Below are 16,828 nucleotides of genomic sequence, written 5' to 3'. Positions count from 1 at the left end.
TTTAATAGAAGAACAATCACATTTACTGGGTCAATTCATTAGTTTACGGTATGTATTTCTGATATGCTGGACCCTTCCAGTCTTTCAGAGTTGCTGGTTTTAGCTGCTTTTGCAGCAGTACTTTTACTTAGGGTGAAGGAGTTTTGATGCCTTTAAAAAATTCATAACATCCAACCTCCACTGACCTTATACAGCAAATAAAAACTATCGATCTTCCCTCCCCAACTCCCACTTTAAAAGACTTATTGTAGGGGTCCATTTCATCTAATCACTTGGCAAAAGAGTCCAGGGTCTAAATAAATAAAGAATAAATTTTAAAAAAGTCCCCTGGCCAACATGTTGCTCTCACCTTTGTAGATGAAATTACCCGAAAAGCTGTTACAAATCAATATAATCAATGCAATCAGCTAACTGACACAGGCAATCTCTTGCCAGTAAGTAAAATACCCCCTCCCCCGGTGGAGATCTTTCAATCTTTACTGCCATAATTGCCCCCGAGGGTGACGTTAAGGTGTAGCATTTTGTACACTTAATTAAATTAGCGAGCGGCGTGGACAGGGTCCGGCCGCTGATCTCTGTGAGGACAGATCGTCTGGCCCTGAGCCAGTAATTAAGCCAATACCTTTCCTGATTACGCCAATCCTCCTTAATTAACTCATTATGCATTTTAACCCAAACACTCCCGTGAATTAATGAGCAGAGAGAAAAGCTCCGGGATGAAAAGGACACCTCCATCGCAAACACAAAGTCATAACTCATCCACTCAGCAGGGCAGACGTAATGTCCATATTTCTCCCTCTTTCTGCTGCAGCCAAGACTAATCTGGACTTGAGTGACAGCAGTTCTCGGCCTGAACACATAAAGCTTTAAAGAAATAGCAGCTCCGGTCTGGCAGTAGCAGCAGAAACTTCCCAGCGGCACCATCCAGAAATTGCTCCGAAAGAAACTTGTGCATGCTTATTTCAAACATATAGGTTGACATTGTTGGGGCCACATGGGTCCAAAGATGAGAAATTTAAAATAAGGCCCAGGGCAGGAGTGCAGGGGCACGGTGCCAATGTGACCTATAATGCTTTGCTAATTAAATAATATACTAACTGATTCACCGCCAGCGCTGTAAAGCCTGTGGATTGTTTCGAGGGTGAAAACTAAAGCACGTTGGGTTGTGAATGGGTGAAACAGATTCAAACACACAAACCATCTGCTAACAAACACTCAAAATTGGTGGAAAAAATGCTAGAAAACACTGAGTCGACCTTGAGCGTGTCTTGTATGACATCATTTCAGGCAATCTGGAGCGTGTGCTGGCGGGCACCAACGGTGGGGGCAGAGACATAAACACCTCCACCCCAAGCCAGTCCTCGGGGAAGAACAAATCATTTGTGACATCATAATTCAATCACGGCGTATCCTTGGGCCTTTTTTTACATAAAAAGTTATGATCATTTTAAACATTGGTGTTACGGTGTTATGTTATGGCTCTGTTGTTGTTTGTGCCTGATTAAGTGGGAATTAGCTTTAGAATCCTCAGAACTGCGATACGTTAGAAATAGCCAAAGAAATGCAGACATATGCCTCTGTTGGGATGATATTGTTTTTCATACATTAATTTCCCCCTCATTTTTCTTTTGTTGAATGTGCCAGTCAAGTGCTTGATAGCAAAAGTGATACCATCTTTATCCACAGACTGGCTGATAAAGATAGCATCTCACTATCACTCATAAACTACGTAATCTGTTCAAGGAACAATTCCTTATATAAGAACTATCACAGAACGATTATACCATCAGGCACAAATATTAAAAATACCAATGCTGCCACTTGCGTGTGAACATTTGAAGAATTTGTTTGAAGATGTGGCAGAAAAAGACGTGAAGGATCAGACACAGCTAACACATTATATATCCACATACTTTCATTGATTTTATTGTTTAGAAGTTGTTTTAAATATATTTTGAATTTCAAAATACAAGACAGTGCTATACACTTAATATTTACTGTGTTGTGAGATATGAACTGAAATAATGTAAAGTCATTTGTTAGAATCAAATGACAAAATCTCAATATCTCTGTCAAAATAAGCACAAGTTTCCTGTTGACAACCCCCCTGACTTGTTGAAACCCCCACTATACAGGATGTCCACCAATTCATAAATTAACTCTTTATCAATCTTAATACAATTACATAATATCACAGATTGAGGAAAGTAACATTAGTAACATTAAAAAGGACCAGCTCTTTGAGATGTGGATAAACCCTGAGAGAAAACTTTAAATCAATGAAATGTAAATTGTTTTAAAAGAAGACTAATGTGTGCAGTCACAGCACCATCTCAAAAGGATTTTTCTTTCTTTCATTTCTATTAACAAAAACATGAACCGTACGAGCAGATACTTGTGGCGACACAGCGCCTCCCCGTGTTTACATGCGTCATTGCAGCTTAAGCACCAACGTTATCACACTACATGATAGGAATGCGGATAAAACGAGGCAAAGAGGAAGAAAAAAAATATTAGAATTAATAACCGGCAGGGTATACGTCATAAATTTGGTACGTGATAGTGACTGTTCAGCTCTGGAGGGTAAGCAAGCATGTGCATAATAGTTTTTTTTTTTTTTATTAAAACAGCAAATATGCACTAGAAAAATGTTTATAGAATTCGCCGAGGCCACGAGTACCAGTCATTTAATTAAAAAAAATACATATTAAAAGACTAATGCCTAACCAGGCTTTGTCAAAAGACAACATAACCAGCACCTCTTAAACTAACATCACTTAATCACTTAATCAGTTTTAAACATATGCAGGTTACTTCATCATTGAGACAGTATGGAACGTAATGCTTCAGGGCTAAATTACATATAAGGCCACTCAGATGATTTGACATTGACAGCAGCCTAGTAACTAATTCAACTATTACCCAATACCTTTTATTCTCCATGTTCAATGGAGTTTTTTATTCTTACTGTTTTTAATAGATGCCATCAAGATCTACATAAGAGTAGTTTCCAAGGAATGCCCATATCCAGCAAACCCACATGTCACACCACAGGGGTTTGGGCTTTCAGGACCTGTACCTGGTCAAGAATCCACTTGATATCTGGTCTCTCTTGGGGGTTTGACACCATAATGGAACTAAGCAGCGTCTGTAGACTCTGGGAGAAACTGGGAACAATGGGAATGTAATGTTAAGTAATACAGTTAAATACACCTCGGACTGGTAACTCATTATATGATATTTATTTTGACTTTTTCATTTCATTATAAACTTTTTTAATCTTTCAGATGCCCTATAAGATGCACTGTTACTGACCGACAGGGCTGTGGGATGGAAACTGGATTCTGGACTGCCAGAGCAACACTGTCCCCCTTCTGAAAGATCATGTCGTATGGCCCCTCCAACATCATCATACAGTAAAGCACACAGCCAAGTGACTGCACAAGTGTTGAAGAATAATCAATTTAAAAAGGTTGTCAAAAACAGGCCAAACACTGTTACGTTTATTCTAGGCTTTCCAAACAATGTCCACACAGCTCACCCAAATATCAGTCCGCTCATCAATGATGCAGTGGCTCTCCACGTTGAAGAGTTCAGGGGCTCTGTAGGAAATGGTGCATTTCTGGGCAGCCCAATCCTGTAATGTCATGGCCTCTTTACTTCCTCTGACCTAAAAAGTAGTCAGATTATAGTTTGATTTCTGTGTTTGACCAATGCCATTACTGCTCATCAAGAGATGGTGTCTTTACTTCAATCCTGGCACGGCTCATGGAGCCCAGGTCCATCAAAACCGGTCTGTTCTCTTCATCTAGAAGCACATTTGTGGGCTTCAGGTCCCTATCAAAAAGAGCAAATAAATGACATGTGAGGTAGCTACAACTTTTGTTAAGACATTTCTAGCAACAAATGAATTTCAAGACTTTAAAATTGTAGCTTCTGTATTCTTTTCAGATAGTGACAGAGTGAAACACTTCAAGGGTTGAAGCCTGTTCTCCTTAAATATAAAGATGTTCCAAACATTATATGGAATTAGGACACAACTAATGGCCAAAATGGATGTTTTTTGTACGTACACATCAATAGGAAGCAAATACCTGTGCGCATAACCTTTATCATGCATGGCCTTGAGTCCAGAGCAGATACCATGAAGAATTTCCAAGACCTCATTTTCACACAAGAATTTTGCTCTGTCTCGAAGCTTCTCCAGGAGACACCAAAGGGTACCATTCTGTTTATAGAAACACAGCAAAATATCAGCATTCTATCATTTATGCTACATCAGTCCAGACAGAATGGCTCATCAACTTACTGTAAAATAAGGCAGGAGTAACCAAGCTTCAGTCTTGCCTCCAATATCAATAAAAGTGTGAGCAACCAGGGTTAAGATGTTGGGATGATTAAAGAGCTGATGCATCTCCACTTCTGTCTGTGCCTCCTGGCGTCCCTCACGGTCATGGCACAGGATCCTTTTTACAGCATAATAGTGCCCGTCCTTTGCTCCTTCAACTTTATCCACATAACTGAATCCACTGGAAACCATAGACAGAAGTAAGAGATCGATTTACTCATTAGATCCACAATTGCTAAAGCAGTTTTACAATTGGTGTAATGTTGACGTTACCTTACCCTTCAGCTAGTTTTTGAACAAAGTAATATTTTTTGTTTTCAATGGTGATGGAGCTGGGGGAGCATATGCACAGTGCCTGCCCCATCTTGTCTGGAACATTGTTTAGGAAAAAAACTTCTACGGGGCTGGAAGAAATGGAAAAATATTCAGTAAAATTTTAGACACAGGCAGCTAAATAGTCAACAATATGGTGCATTTTAAAAATCTACTTATTCCTTAATCTATGAGACAAACTTCGTAACAAACATATGTCATATTTGCATAGAGCGACAAAAAATGGCTAAATGTTAGCCACCACATAAAATACCCACCAAAATCCAATATATTTTTTAAAATCAGATCTGATATTAGTGATAGATGGTTATCAGACAGAACGGGCAATATGATATACATTAATAAATACATACCAACTGTTTAGTCTGTCGTGTCATGCAGACTACTTTCTTAGCAGCTAATTGCTGTTTCCACGTACAGCATAAATAATAAAAAGCTTCTGTGCTGCTAATCGCCAACTATGCCACATTACAACTCAATTTAAAGCTGTTTTCAGCAACAACATACCTGCCATCTATTTATTATTCTTTGAGTTCTTGTTGCCGTTTCCTTCCCTCGTTTGGTCGCCACCAGTGCCCGATCTGCACCCGGAAGTCGATCGGCTCTCTGCACGTCAGCGCATGCGCAGAAGGGATAGGTCTATGCATCCTTCTACTTCCCACGTTGTTTTGTTGGGAAGGATACGGTTTATTTAGCTGACAAGGAATACAGAGATCTGATTTAAACACTTCTCCTTCCAAGTTTACTGATTTCCCAAGTTGGGGAAAATGTCCAAGATGTAGGATGTGGTTCTGTAGAGTCTGTAGATTTCTATGGTTTATTCAGTCACTGCTTTAACTGCTATTGCTTATTTTTCGTACCTAATAAGTGGCGCATACTGTCTTTTTTCTCTTCCTGTTGTTCTTCAATGTTTTTGGATTGTCGGGCTAATTACTGACGCTGATTAAACTGGCGTGTAAATGGGAGTAGTACAGGCACGCAGAGAAACGTTTTGTTCGGTTTTATCAAGAAGATATTTCATCTATGTCTGTCATTTGTGTGCTCTTAATACTAAAGAGTTCACATGCTATCTGAAACTCAAACAATTAGTATTCCTGGCTTCCATGGTAGGATGAATGCCCTTGTACTTACCCACTGTTCTAAGGCATAGTGTCATTTCCCCATTTTCTACCTGGATTTAAGGCTTGCATTAAATCTATGTGACATTTGTTTCAAATACAATTACAAAAGTTTCACTTCCTTATCAATAAAGGCCTAGTTCTATTCCTTATGGCCACTCAGCAATGTAAGTGCATGTTGACTAGGTGGCGCCATCACCCCGCAATTTAGCCTTATAGTCCGTCTTGTTGGTTTCATTAACCGAAGAAGAAGAAGAAGTACGATCTGGAGGCAAAATCATGGCGGATTATGCACGTAAAAGAAGTGGCTCCGCAGACGACGGAGGTGATAATTCTGCTAGTATAACGTATAAATGTGGTTGAGAAACGAACGGTATAAAATGTACCGTCCATCCTACGAATCACATCCATAAAGTAAACGATATATTCAATACATGTCGCTAATTTGACGCTAGCTGCGTAGGCTTGCTAGTGCTACCGTGTTATTTTCCGTATATTTCCCCTTATATTTTGTATTAGCAGATTTATCTTTCTCAAGATGCTCAACTGCATTTAGCGGTTAGCGTTATAGCGTCATTCAGTTTAGCTGTTTGCAATAGTTATTTAATGCTATTACATGCTACACAGCAATCTAAAACAAATCATTTGGGGCCTGCAGACAAATTGTTCTTAGACGTGCAAAGGAAACGGTACATCTTAAGGGGTTTATCCAAGTTTATATATATATTCTTTTTAGACGTAGAAATAATTACAATGCATTTACTTATAAGGAGCCAGATATCATTTGGTTCATGGGTGGATAGTAACCTAATGTTAGGCACACGGGTAAAGGTGTCAACAACTTTTTATTCTCACTGGCTTCATTGGAAACTGTTGTTCACCTCGGTGAGTTGTCTTGCCTCAAGCAGGGCCGCAGGAGGAGGAAGGCAGAGTGAAAACTAAGCCTGTCTCTTGTAGCACTGTGGGAGGAGAAGGGCCTGCAGTCAAACGCACATCCCACCATCTCACACAGGAGGAGGATGACGAGGACGAAGCATTCGAAATACCACCAGCACCTTGCAAAATCTCCAAGATAGGCTTAAGCATGAGCAGTCAGATGGGGAAGAAGTCGAATCCCATATCCATCAAACTTGGAGCAACTGTGAGTGTGTGACAATTGATGTCAACCACTGATAGTTGCAGGCGTATTCAAATAATGGCAGATTGCTAACAATTATCATATTGGCGCATTGATCAATCAACATGGACCGTTTAGACCCATTTTGAAGATACTTAATTTTAGAAGTCTGCATTAATATGTATATAGATAGATATATATTTTTTGTTTTAGAAACCAAAAGAACCTGTGCCATCAGTCCCTCCAAAAAAGCCAGGACTGGCATCTGTTTTTAATGAAGATGATGATGTAAGTACACATTAATTGAGTCAGTTATCCTATTAATTACAAAATGTCAGAGGCTCATCTTCACTTTTTCTGTTGCCAGAGTGAACCTGAGGAGATGCCTCCAGAAGCAAAGATGAGGATGAAAAATATTGGCAGGTATAGAAAATACTGGCACATACAACACACTGTATAATTGGACTGGGAAGTAATATTTTGGTTTATGGAAAATCTGTTTTTTTCTGTTTGAAGTTATTAATCGTACTGAATGTTCACAGGGAGACACCAACGTCTGCAGGACCCAATTCCTTCAACAAGGGCAAGCATGGCTTCTCAGATAATCAGAGGCTTTGGGAAAGAAAGATAAAGACCCAAGCAGAAAAGTCCTAAATGACGGCCATGTATTAAGCATTCACAATACATACGTCAGCTGTGTTTCTGAAGCTTTGAATTACTCTTTAAATGGTGGATAGAGTATGTCAAGCCTTCTTTTACTACTTCATGACTTCATCACATCAATGTTTCAAACCACTACTGGCTGATGCTGATGGACTAATATTAATTCAACAGACCTCTGATCATAGGTGAGGTTTAGAAAAACACACATACACACAACTAATCTGTGTACATTTTGCTACAGTTGATTCCCAATTAGAACATTGTGTTTTCCTTTAACACTGGTCGTGATCATCAGCTCACTTTGCTAATACTTATGTAAAAAATGTATATAGAAGTGTGATTATGCTTAACTTTTACATTTGTAAATTGCAATGTCTTGTATCAGTATGCATGCTTAGATGTGCGTATTTAGGGTATGATCTGGATGACGCATTTTCCTGAATTTAGTTTTTCCATTGTCAATTCGTGTGCATCTGTATGTTCACTTTTGGAGAGTTCTGCTGTTAGACAGTTGCTGGACATATTTTTTCCATGTATTATCACTATGAATATCCTGGAAATCACCAATAAAACCACAATGCTTTTCAATGTGGCGTATGACTGTTTTCCTGTTTTCATTCGAACTGAAGAGCTTAAAGGTTAAAGTGTTGTTATGATCTTTTGTTTAAATGGACTTTCTCTGAACATCGACGACTGTAGTAAAACAATTTTACAAGAAAAGCTATTCAGTCCATATTTGATATGATTTTAATATGCCTTTCTAACTTGCTCATACAGAAAAGGTACAAGCAGACATCATTTCATACAGTATTAAATTACTTGTTAAATTACATGTTTTATTCAGTATATTGTTAACCTATGTCATTGTAAAATAACAGGTTTGCTTGCCTGCTTTTTAAAGGGAAGCACAACCAATCATATCTGTGGAAAATGTAGCTCATTTTTTCCCTGAGTATGAAAGTTTCCAGGTGACATTTACACATTTCAGTGCACAGTCACATGTGTAGAGATAAAACCGTTAGATTCTCGTACACTAGTACCCACTCATGTTGTCACTGGGCAACAACTTTTTCAAAGATCTCCAGAAGTCGCCGGTTCTCCTCTCAGAATTTCCTGAGGTCCAGTCCAGACTTGGCAGCACCTTCAAGGCTTTTTGGACCAGGAGGGGCAATGGGGGGTCGGGCTTGATTTTGTCTGCTGAAGCTTTATTGGTCCATATCAGGAGGAGTTTTGGGGTAGATTTGAGCAACAAAGCCTTAAGAAAAGGAAATAAACAAAGCCTTTAAATATTTATTTAATAATCTCAAATTCTGACAGCTATTTAAAAGGGTGGTACTACTTTTGGTTTCACACGTGGGTACAGATTTGTCAGTAGACATAATGAAACCAGGTCATGGTTTTAAGTACTTTCACTGGAACTAATACAACATACTATGCCATCACCATAAAGGCTACTATCCACAAACAGCCGTATTTAATCACTAAAATTAACTACAGTATTTCAATTGTTTTTATATTGACCACAACAACCTCACTCAACATCCACGTCACGTGAGAAACTTGTCTACCTGGATTCCTGATTCCAGGATGAAAACAGCATCGGTGTTGGAGAGGTAGTCAGCTGACAGGACGCAGATAAGCATCCGGCTCCTCTGGATAGAGAGGACCACATCGTTTGCATACACTGAAATAAAACGGGAGCAATCAGTGTCAAACTGCCAACACGCATAATCGCACAGCGATGTCTGATCACCTGACCTCCCCCAGGAAGCACGTCCCTCTCCAGGAGGCAGAGGCGATGCCCCCACTCCTCTAACACCTGGGGCAGCAGCGCCTCCAGTGGTCTCTCTGTGGCACCACCTTTCTCCCAGTTGAGCAGGTTCAAATTGGTGCAACCTGCTGTTGTAAAAGATTAATATTCATGCGACACCACGCCAGCTCACAAATTCGAGCGTTGCGTTTACCTTCGTCATGGGTGCCAGGGGGCGACGGAGAGGATTTACGAGGCCACACAAATGACAGAAAGACATCGAACTCTTTCTCAGCTGACCAGTGGCGGTGAATCAGAAAGAGAGCAGAAAGCAATGATTGTTCTTTCTGTATGTGATTATGAGGTGGAATAAAGAAATCCAAATTCCATCCAAAGCAAAGTACATTTTGCAGCAAGTGTGTCTAGAACTGAAGCCACATCCTGTGAGGCCTAGCAGTAGCTCTAGTCAGGAAGTGCATGTCAGTTAAGTTTGGGTTTCGCATGTGTGTCAGTGCATGTCCACGGGTGTGAGGTCCTGACCTCTGCTGTGATTTCCAAACTGGAAGTAGGATCTGAAGATCAGCTGCAGTTCCAACCATTTCATGTGCAAAATGATGCCCAGCCCGGCCACCAGCAGCAAAGGTCCAATGGGATATTGAACCAGAGACGGCCATTTTACTGTAAACAAGTCTCCACATTACAACCCACATTTAATCACTTGAAATCACAGAAGTAATTATGGTTCTCAGAACTGAGTTAACCAAATTGTGAATTATTGCTGTTAAACATATAAATTCTACTGTATAATTAATCATTCATGTTCCTCTTTTCAAATTAGTTTAAACAGGCATCGCATTTAGACTTAATGGAAATAGCCCAGGTTGACGAGGAACAACACCACCTTTGTGTCTTTGCTTCAGTCTGATGGTAACAGTGCTGCTTCCGTTGATATTGGTGGCCGTGCAGGTGTACGTGTTGTGCAAATGTTGTGGGGTCACCTCCTCGATGACTGCTCTTTGAGTGACCTTGACCACTTCAAAAATGTTATTTGCCAGTCTGGACAGAAAGACAGTTCAGGACTTCAGCTTTCTTGTTTGACTGATGATGAGAACAAATGAAACAATGACTCACTGTTGACTGTCCATCAGCACCCGGGGGGTTTTCCCCATGTTATGGTTCATGTACCACTGCACCTCGGGTGGATGCGTTCTCATGATGTCGATGGGAAAATGGATTCTGCATTCCAGAGTGTGAGGCTCTCCTGAAATAGGTACAAATCACTGACCCCTGTGTGACAACTAGTAATCTAACATCAAACCCCTGTTCAGAACACAATCAGACCGTACTGCGCTGTTGTTCTTACCAAGCTCCACTTCCTCTGTGAGGTTTCCATCAGGATACATGATTTTGGGAGGTTCTATTGGTGTGTAATAGGCTGTTAAGGTACATGCAATCAGTTACACAGCTCCATTAATAGAAATGATGATGATGATGATGATGATGATGATGATGATGAGGTGAAACAAGAGCAGCCCATTGGGGAGTAAAATATCAGCTGAAGAAATAGCTAAAGAATACAACCAGCTGTCAAAAGATAAAGAGGGTGAGCTTAAAGATAAATAAAGTATATTTAGCATCACCATTTAGCATTATACATGTAGCATAAGCTTTAAGTGGCTATCCTTGCACCTTGACAGCACTTACGTACAACAGTGACGTTAACGGCTCTCCGGAAGATCCAGTTGTCTGTGGTTTGTCTGTCACAGAAATACACACCAGTGTCATACGTGCTGACGCCGCAGAGTTGCAGCCAGCCGCTGTGCTCGCAGGACCCTCTGCGCTGCGCGGAGACAGCTCTGATACCCTGGGGGGGGGACACGCATCACTTTAGTTTGAACTGGTGTGTGTTCCTCCAAAGTTCCTCCAGCCCGCTCACGCACACCACCTTTTGCTTCATCTTGTACCAAATTACATCTGCGTTGTCACTGCAGCTGAGACCTGGACAGGAAATATTCCCTCCTTGATTCGCAAGCAGATATTTTGCACTGTCTTCAGGTTGGTAGCATCCCAGACTTTTTCTCTCCAGCACCTGCAGGTGGAAGGACCAGTTCTTGTCGCTGGACAGCAAAAAAAGATGATGCTCAGTCCACGTAAAATTGAACTGATCGTTTGTTAAAGATCTTATAAATGAGAGTTTGCATAGTATCAATTATATTGAATTAAAATCTCAGTTAACACAAATGATAATTTACCATGTGAGACATGTGTACTGTCCAGAATGTTGTGTCTCAGCAACAAAGTTCATTCCACACTCAAAGCTTAAATGTTTCCCATCTTTGCTCATCCTGGACCAGGTGACCCCCTCGTCTGTCTTTTCCGGTCCAAGGCAGGGCATCATAAATATTTCTGCCTCCACAGCTCTGTAGCGCTCATGTGTAATATCCTTTCGAAGGTCTAAGACAGTTAATAAGCTGTTTGTTTTTTAAACCACAGACACAGGGTTGAATATCTGTTCTAGTTTAAAATATAAATTGAAAAAGACATTGAATCCTTCAACATGACAACTTTACTCTTAAAAACATCTCAACTCCTACAATAAAATAAGATTTTGAAGCGGATTACCCGGGGTTATCCTTCTCTGGTTTCTGACGCAGCATGCTCGCAGCAAAATGGGCAAGAGAAAGTAAAAGATAACAGATCCCATGTCTGTCTTGCTTCTCTCCATCTGTATATACTGTTTGCTGATCAGTCATGATGCCCCCCCCCCCCCCACACACACACACACACCCACACACCCCATGTTGATAACCACATGTGTTATTTCTTGGTATTTTTCCGTCACTTCTCGCTCTTAGACTCTGACACGAGATGCAAGATTTTCACAGGACACGTAGCTGAAGTAGTAGGTATTTGGTTTCCTGTGTCGGTTGTGTTTGAACAAGCAGCAGTTTATTCTTTCATATACTGACTCCAGTCTGTTTGATTGTTTTGTGAATGGAAGCACCATTTCTGCACAAACAAAACTGCAGACAAAAATGCAACGTGGACTGTAGATAATGCATGATTTTAATAAAGTTTGACTTTGTGGATAGTGGCTGCTGTTACAGCCTATATGATTGGATTTGATTTTAAATGTTTCTTGCACTGATGGTACGTCAACCTGAAACACAGTGACTGTCATTAATGACTCCAGACAGGGATGGTGGTTGAACTTAGCAGCCATACAAAGGGAGCAGGGTCATATGTGAGCCTTTTATGGTTCGGTGCCTTGTTCAAGAATACCTCGGTAGTGCTCAGAACGTGTCCTGGAACCTCCCCCTGCTATCACAATGCCAAATTATGCCATGGCATGATCCCACCCATACAGACTGAGCTCCCACAGAGCTGTTCCAGATATATTGTATATATTGTGTGAAAGCCAACTTACCGGATTCAGAGTTCTCACATCTGCGGTCAGGTCACAGCAGAATGGCTGCTTTCTCTACACCTCATCGATATATTTATCTATTCCTCGTGTTGACAGGAATTTTTTTCAGCCTTTTCTTCAGTGCCTCGATGTTGGGAGGACGAGGAGAAGAAGGTGGAAAGGCCTTTCCACTTAGAAGGCACTTGTCTGTTTGTTCGTGTCCAAAAAAATGCAAGATAGAGTACCAGGAGATTGTTCTTTTCAAAAGGTTGCCCTGCAGCCAATGAGTCAAAAAATAAACAAAGATGCACTGAGCAAAAACCTAGTGGTAAATAAAAAACCAAAAGGTCATTTGACTGGAACATTAGTCACCACTGCACTGCCCCCAGTCTCCGTGGTACCTGAACGCTCACCAGGCCAACTGTACCTCTCTGAGTTGGGATGACACCTCATACTGTCTGCTGGATGCTAACAGCCAGTTTTCATATTAAAAAAGGAAAGCACTGTAAGACAAATTTACAGCCAACTCCATCCTATACATAGCTTGTGTTTCTAGAACAAGTCTGTTGCTGCCTGTTCCAGCATCTTTCAAGGACATGAGGCATCAGAGGCATAGCAGAAAACTTATCTTTGTAAAATGCACATATGTCGTTCAAAACGCAGCATGAGCTTTCGGATGATGACTGAATAAGGAGAACATTTAATGTTTATACAAAGCAAAACCACAACAGTACATGCTTACATAGACGGATCATAGCTGTGATGCTGTGATCAATGCTAATTTCCCTGGTGGACACCCCCTAAAGGGATCAATAAAGTACTCTTGATCTTGATCTTGATTGATGATTAAAGTTGACTATTTTGGATGAATGTATGAGGAGTCATAACTAACACATTATTAAATCACACACAGTCTTAACTGAATCTCAGATTTTTAACTTTAGCATTTTTAACCCATGTAACATCCTGATTTGTCTAGGGTAAAAGTCTTATTTTTTTCACATTCTGCAAGGCCGGTAGGTAGTATCGTAACCTCTTCCAGAAGGAAGAGGAGAGTGGCACGGAGCTTGAGCCCTTCCACGTCACTCGATCTCCAGCCTCAGCGAGGAGTTGCAAGGCCTCCGACACAGACCCCGAACACGTGCCCTGTTCTACATTAGTTTGGATGAACACTAGACGAGTCCGATGCTCCACAAGGGCTGAGTGAACAGCGATCAGGAGGCCAGACTCCAGACAGGAATCTGATGAAGTGGGAATCAAAACCACGGTCCGGCTCTGCTCGATGCTGTCCAACACTGCATCTGGTGCAGCTGCAAACAGAAAACAGACCATCATTTCATGGGGCTCCCTCTGTGGGTTCTTTAACATGCATCTATATATTGCACATACCGTTCCCTGGCAAGACATCTCGATCGTAAAGGCAGAGGCTGTAGCCAAATCTTTCTTCCAAAACACTCTCTAGAAAACATTTGTCTTGTTCATTGAGTCCTCCGTCTGTGTCGCTCTTGTAGCACATCAAAAATGCATCGTAGCTCTTTCCATCTAAGCAAACAGCAGCAGCTTTCAGTGCAAACAGGTAGAAATCAAGTACAGGTACAACATGGACTGTTCAACAAGTACCTGAGGAGCTGCGGTGACAGCCGAGGGTGTCCCGCAGGAACAAAACCATGTAAATTTTGAACTTCGCGTAGACAATTACGACAGAAATCATGAAGAACACAACGCAGCCGACGCTGACAGCCAGGGAAAGATAAGAAGGAGGAGAAGACCCTGCGGGGAAATTTGAGAGCAAGATGATTTTGAGACCCGTCGGTAGCCTGCGTGACTAAACACTGGATGACAAACATACCATTTTTCTCCAAGCGGATGGTGACGAATGTTCCCGGCGGGCTGTCGGTGTCCAGTTTACATGTATAATTCCTCAACAAATCAGCCTCGGATACATTGCTGAACACCAGCGATGCCGTCATATTAATCTCTCCAGATTTAGATTCACTGCTAAGTCAAAGGATGCGGCTGAATTAAAACCAGTTATTAAAATTGCTGTTGCAAAGGGGCTGGAAAATCCATTAGTACACCTTGTAGGATTGTAGAAAACTGGCAGACTCTGGTTAGTGGTAACAAAGTCCTCCCCGATCAACCAGAACAGATCATCGAATTCTGAGTACATGACAGCCTTGCAGTTGATCACCACCCTCGAGCCTGGTCAAAAGCAGAGTTAGCGTAGGTTTGAATCGCAGAGAATTCAACTTTAAACAATAGAAACTCACCTAAATCTACATAGAACGTCTCGCCCATTCCCGGTGAAATGATATCTGATTTCTGATATTCTCTGTATTTTTCTGCGTATATAAAAAGCCGACAGGGTACTTTCATGACATTACCATGAGAGAATATGGACTTCTGCAGAGGTGTGCAGGCATACTGTTTGGTTTGACGTCAAGCAACATGGTGAAGGTCATGTTATATAACTGATCGTGACACTGATAATGTCTGGTGCAGGTGTAGAAACCGTGGTCCTTCTCCTCCACGCGCCCGAAGTAAAACACCATTGTTGGGCGCTCACCCGCCTAAAAGGAGAAACAAGGACAACCAAATGACTCAAAAACAGTGGATAGCTCGCTCTGTTCTCTGCTCCAGCTACATACCTTGTGCCATGTGATGCCGCTGGGTTTTATACCTGGGATGTTTTCAGCAGGAGAATTCTTTTCGGGGCACTCCAAGGTGCAGGACTCTTTCGCATTACAGGTCTGATCAAACGGACTGCTCCGCGTCGCCTCAATCGTCAGTCTGAACCACGACTGTCCACTTTTATTCCTGTCACATCATTTGTGGAAAAGCCTCAAGAAACCAGTCCAGATTCTAATTTTAGAAGTCTTTAAAGATTGTCATTAGGACTGACTGGACTTTACCCTGCAGAACACGAGTAATTCCCCTGATGCCCCACAGAAGCGCTGAGGATCACCAAATTTCTTCCGTGCACCACCACACCCATCTGCCTCTGCTCTGCCATGGACATCGCAGACAGGTCCTTCGCCTGGGCGGCGTAATAGATCCAGATTGTTGGAGTGTTCAAAGGACAGTGCAGCGCCACCATCTCACTTGCCATAACCTGTACATTTGTGGGTCTCTGAGAACACACACCTGCAAATGAAAAGTTATTTGGTTTTACAGTCATGTGTGACTTACAAACTCTCCACAAATAAATATTTTAGACCTATATTGCTGGATTAAAGCTGTGTAATCTCTTATAACACCTTTAAACTTGCTGGGATGTTTGCTTTTTCCTGGTCTTCATGTGGAAAAATTGACATTGTCTAATAGTCTTGGTTTATAAGGAACCATTTGAACCAAAAGAGGAATTGAAAGAGAATTCAAATGTTGGGGGGAGGGGGGGATCTTTGATGCTTACATCAATAAAAATTCTATTTGTATTGACCATATTGCTTTCCATTGTGTGAAAAATAAGGGAGCTTCCAGTCTAAACTTAAATTGCTAGAAATACATACATTGATATGCGTCTCATATACCAAGTCAGGTTTTAATACAGCTGTCAAGTTTTGTCAGAGAAAAGCCACGCTCTGAAGAGAAGTCCGTGTCTTATTTCCCGTTCTTTTACAAAACCCACACATTTTTTTTACTAACAGATTTCTTTAAAAGGCGACACGTTTTTACATTGTATCTACGTCTGAGTTTGACAGACGTCATCATAGCGTGTTTCTATTATTTTCGCATCCTGTTGCGTGAAATTCCATCTTAACGTTATCCAGGTATCCTCTTTTCTTCTTCGCGTTGGTCTCCTAATCTGCGTTTACATGGCAACGGCCCTTACCTGTTAATGATGTGAAGAGTGCAGTCAGATAGAGGAGACATTTCATCATCATCATGCCAACTTTAATGCGCACAAAACGATCGGAAACGTCGCAAAAAGCGCGTAAAATCAATCAGCTCAACTGCGCAGCGAAACCGACCGAAGTTTCCCCAAACCCGTGAAACCACAATGCTGGTGAAAAATGAAACTTACGGAAGAGAGATAATGCTCCCATTGTAAACAACCCTTTAATTAGTAAAGAGAACAATATGATTAATAATC

At 41.2% G+C, this 16,828-nt stretch overlaps 4 protein-coding genes across 10 annotated transcripts; 1 reads left to right on the top strand and 3 right to left on the bottom strand.

The window, feature by feature from the left end:
- Positions 1-1,901: 1,901 nt before the first annotated feature.
- On the bottom strand, positions 1,902-5,297 carry stk16 (serine/threonine kinase 16). Of its 2 annotated transcripts, none has more exons than XM_003969875.3 (8): positions 5,189-5,297; positions 4,627-4,752; positions 4,310-4,529; positions 4,095-4,228; positions 3,750-3,837; positions 3,542-3,670; positions 3,316-3,437; positions 1,902-3,167 (listed from the first exon to the last, which is right to left on the bottom strand). In XM_003969875.3, exons 2-8 carry the CDS (start codon positions 4,710-4,712, stop codon positions 3,044-3,046), a joined length of 903 nt encoding a protein of 300 aa, XP_003969924.1. In that variant the 5' UTR covers positions 4,713-4,752; positions 5,189-5,297; the 3' UTR covers positions 1,902-3,043. The 2 variants fall into 2 exon arrangements, with proteins under 2 accessions (XP_003969924.1, XP_029702435.1); XM_029846575.1 differs by lacking the exon at positions 5,189-5,297 and adding an exon at positions 5,035-5,176.
- A 699-nt stretch (positions 5,298-5,996) lies between these two features.
- On the top strand, positions 5,997-8,171 carry LOC101078545 (PEST proteolytic signal-containing nuclear protein). Of its 2 annotated transcripts, none has more exons than XM_003969653.3 (5): positions 5,997-6,124; positions 6,708-6,940; positions 7,130-7,204; positions 7,284-7,339; positions 7,459-8,171. In XM_003969653.3, exons 1-5 carry the CDS (start codon positions 6,079-6,081, stop codon positions 7,568-7,570), a joined length of 522 nt encoding a protein of 173 aa, XP_003969702.1. In that variant the 5' UTR covers positions 5,997-6,078; the 3' UTR covers positions 7,571-8,171. The 2 variants fall into 2 exon arrangements, with proteins under 2 accessions (XP_003969702.1, XP_011608358.1); XM_011610056.2 differs by having other exon boundaries at positions 6,005-6,124; positions 6,705-6,940.
- A 61-nt stretch (positions 8,172-8,232) lies between these two features.
- LOC105417274 (interleukin-18 receptor accessory protein) lies at positions 8,233-12,067 on the bottom strand. Of its 4 annotated transcripts, none has more exons than XM_011610058.2 (12): positions 11,952-12,067; positions 11,582-11,783; positions 11,275-11,446; positions 11,034-11,193; positions 10,693-10,764; positions 10,461-10,590; positions 10,231-10,385; positions 9,870-10,007; positions 9,544-9,624; positions 9,338-9,475; positions 9,148-9,263; positions 8,233-8,834 (listed from the first exon to the last, which is right to left on the bottom strand). In XM_011610058.2, exons 1-12 carry the CDS (start codon positions 12,052-12,054, stop codon positions 8,613-8,615), a joined length of 1,689 nt encoding a protein of 562 aa, XP_011608360.2. In that variant the 5' UTR covers positions 12,055-12,067; the 3' UTR covers positions 8,233-8,612. The 4 variants fall into 4 exon arrangements, with proteins under 4 accessions (XP_011608360.2, XP_011608361.2, XP_011608359.2 ...); XM_011610059.2 differs by having other exon boundaries at positions 9,338-9,478; positions 10,693-10,746; XM_011610057.2 differs by having other exon boundaries at positions 8,236-8,834; positions 9,338-9,478.
- Positions 12,068-13,414: 1,347 nt separating this feature from the next.
- Positions 13,415-16,780, bottom strand: LOC101071369 (interleukin-18 receptor 1-like). 2 transcript variants are annotated; one of them, XM_011610053.2, is made up of 10 exons: positions 16,568-16,780; positions 15,648-15,879; positions 15,384-15,552; positions 15,161-15,305; positions 15,006-15,077; positions 14,814-14,937; positions 14,585-14,733; positions 14,356-14,505; positions 14,125-14,277; positions 13,415-14,045 (listed from the first exon to the last, which is right to left on the bottom strand). In XM_011610053.2, exons 1-10 carry the CDS (start codon positions 16,620-16,622, stop codon positions 13,711-13,713), a joined length of 1,584 nt encoding a protein of 527 aa, XP_011608355.2. In that variant the 5' UTR covers positions 16,623-16,780; the 3' UTR covers positions 13,415-13,710. The 2 variants fall into 2 exon arrangements, with proteins under 2 accessions (XP_011608355.2, XP_011608356.2); XM_011610054.2 differs by having other exon boundaries at positions 14,585-14,730.
- Between the last annotated feature and the right edge of the window lie 48 nt (positions 16,781-16,828).

The sequence above is a fragment of the Takifugu rubripes genome, chromosome 13 (genome assembly GCF_901000725.2).
Source record: "Takifugu rubripes chromosome 13, fTakRub1.2, whole genome shotgun sequence".
Lineage (NCBI taxonomy): Eukaryota > Metazoa > Chordata > Actinopteri > Tetraodontiformes > Tetraodontidae > Takifugu > Takifugu rubripes.
The sequence above is the reverse complement of the archived record's forward strand: the minus strand, read 5'-3'. Positions and strand labels throughout refer to the sequence as shown.

Excerpts from the sequence above, each read along its gene's own strand:
- stk16 (XM_003969875.3), bottom strand. The coding sequence starts at position 4,712 with ATGGGGCAGGCACTGTGCATATGCTCCCCCAGCTCCATCACCATTGAA. Across the intron at positions 3,438-3,541 it reads ATGAGCGGACTGATATTTGG|TCACTTGGCTGTGTGCTTTA; the intron begins GTGAGCTGTGTG and ends ACACTTGTGCAG. Across the intron at positions 3,168-3,315 it reads TCCATCCCACAGCCCTGTCG|TTTCTCCCAGAGTCTACAGA; the intron begins GTCAGTAACAGT and ends CATTGTTCCCAG.
- LOC101078545 (XM_011610056.2), top strand. The coding sequence starts at position 6,079 with ATGGCGGATTATGCACGTAAAAGAAGTGGCTCCGCAGACGACGGAG. Across the intron at positions 6,125-6,704 it reads TGGCTCCGCAGACGACGGAG|CAGGGCCGCAGGAGGAGGAA; the intron begins GTGATAATTCTG and ends TCTTGCCTCAAG. Across the intron at positions 6,941-7,129 it reads CCATCAAACTTGGAGCAACT|AAACCAAAAGAACCTGTGCC; the intron begins GTGAGTGTGTGA and ends TTTTTGTTTTAG.
- LOC105417274 (XM_011610057.2), bottom strand. The coding sequence starts at position 12,054 with ATGGAGAGAAGCAAGACAGACATGGGATCTGTTATCTTTTACTTTCTC. Across the intron at positions 10,765-11,033 it reads CGTTAACGTCACTGTTGTAC|CCTATTACACACCAATAGAA; the intron begins GTAAGTGCTGTC and ends GTACCTTAACAG. Across the intron at positions 8,835-9,147 it reads TCCTGGAATCAGGAATCCAG|GCTTTGTTGCTCAAATCTAC; the intron begins GTAGACAAGTTT and ends CCTTTTCTTAAG.
- LOC101071369 (XM_011610053.2), bottom strand. The coding sequence starts at position 16,622 with ATGATGATGATGAAATGTCTCCTCTATCTGACTGCACTCTTCACATCA. Across the intron at positions 15,553-15,647 it reads AATTACTCGTGTTCTGCAGG|GAATAAAAGTGGACAGTCGT; the intron begins GTAAAGTCCAGT and ends ATGATGTGACAG. Across the intron at positions 14,506-14,584 it reads CATCCGCTTGGAGAAAAATG|GGTCTTCTCCTCCTTCTTAT; the intron begins GTATGTTTGTCA and ends ATTTCCCCGCAG.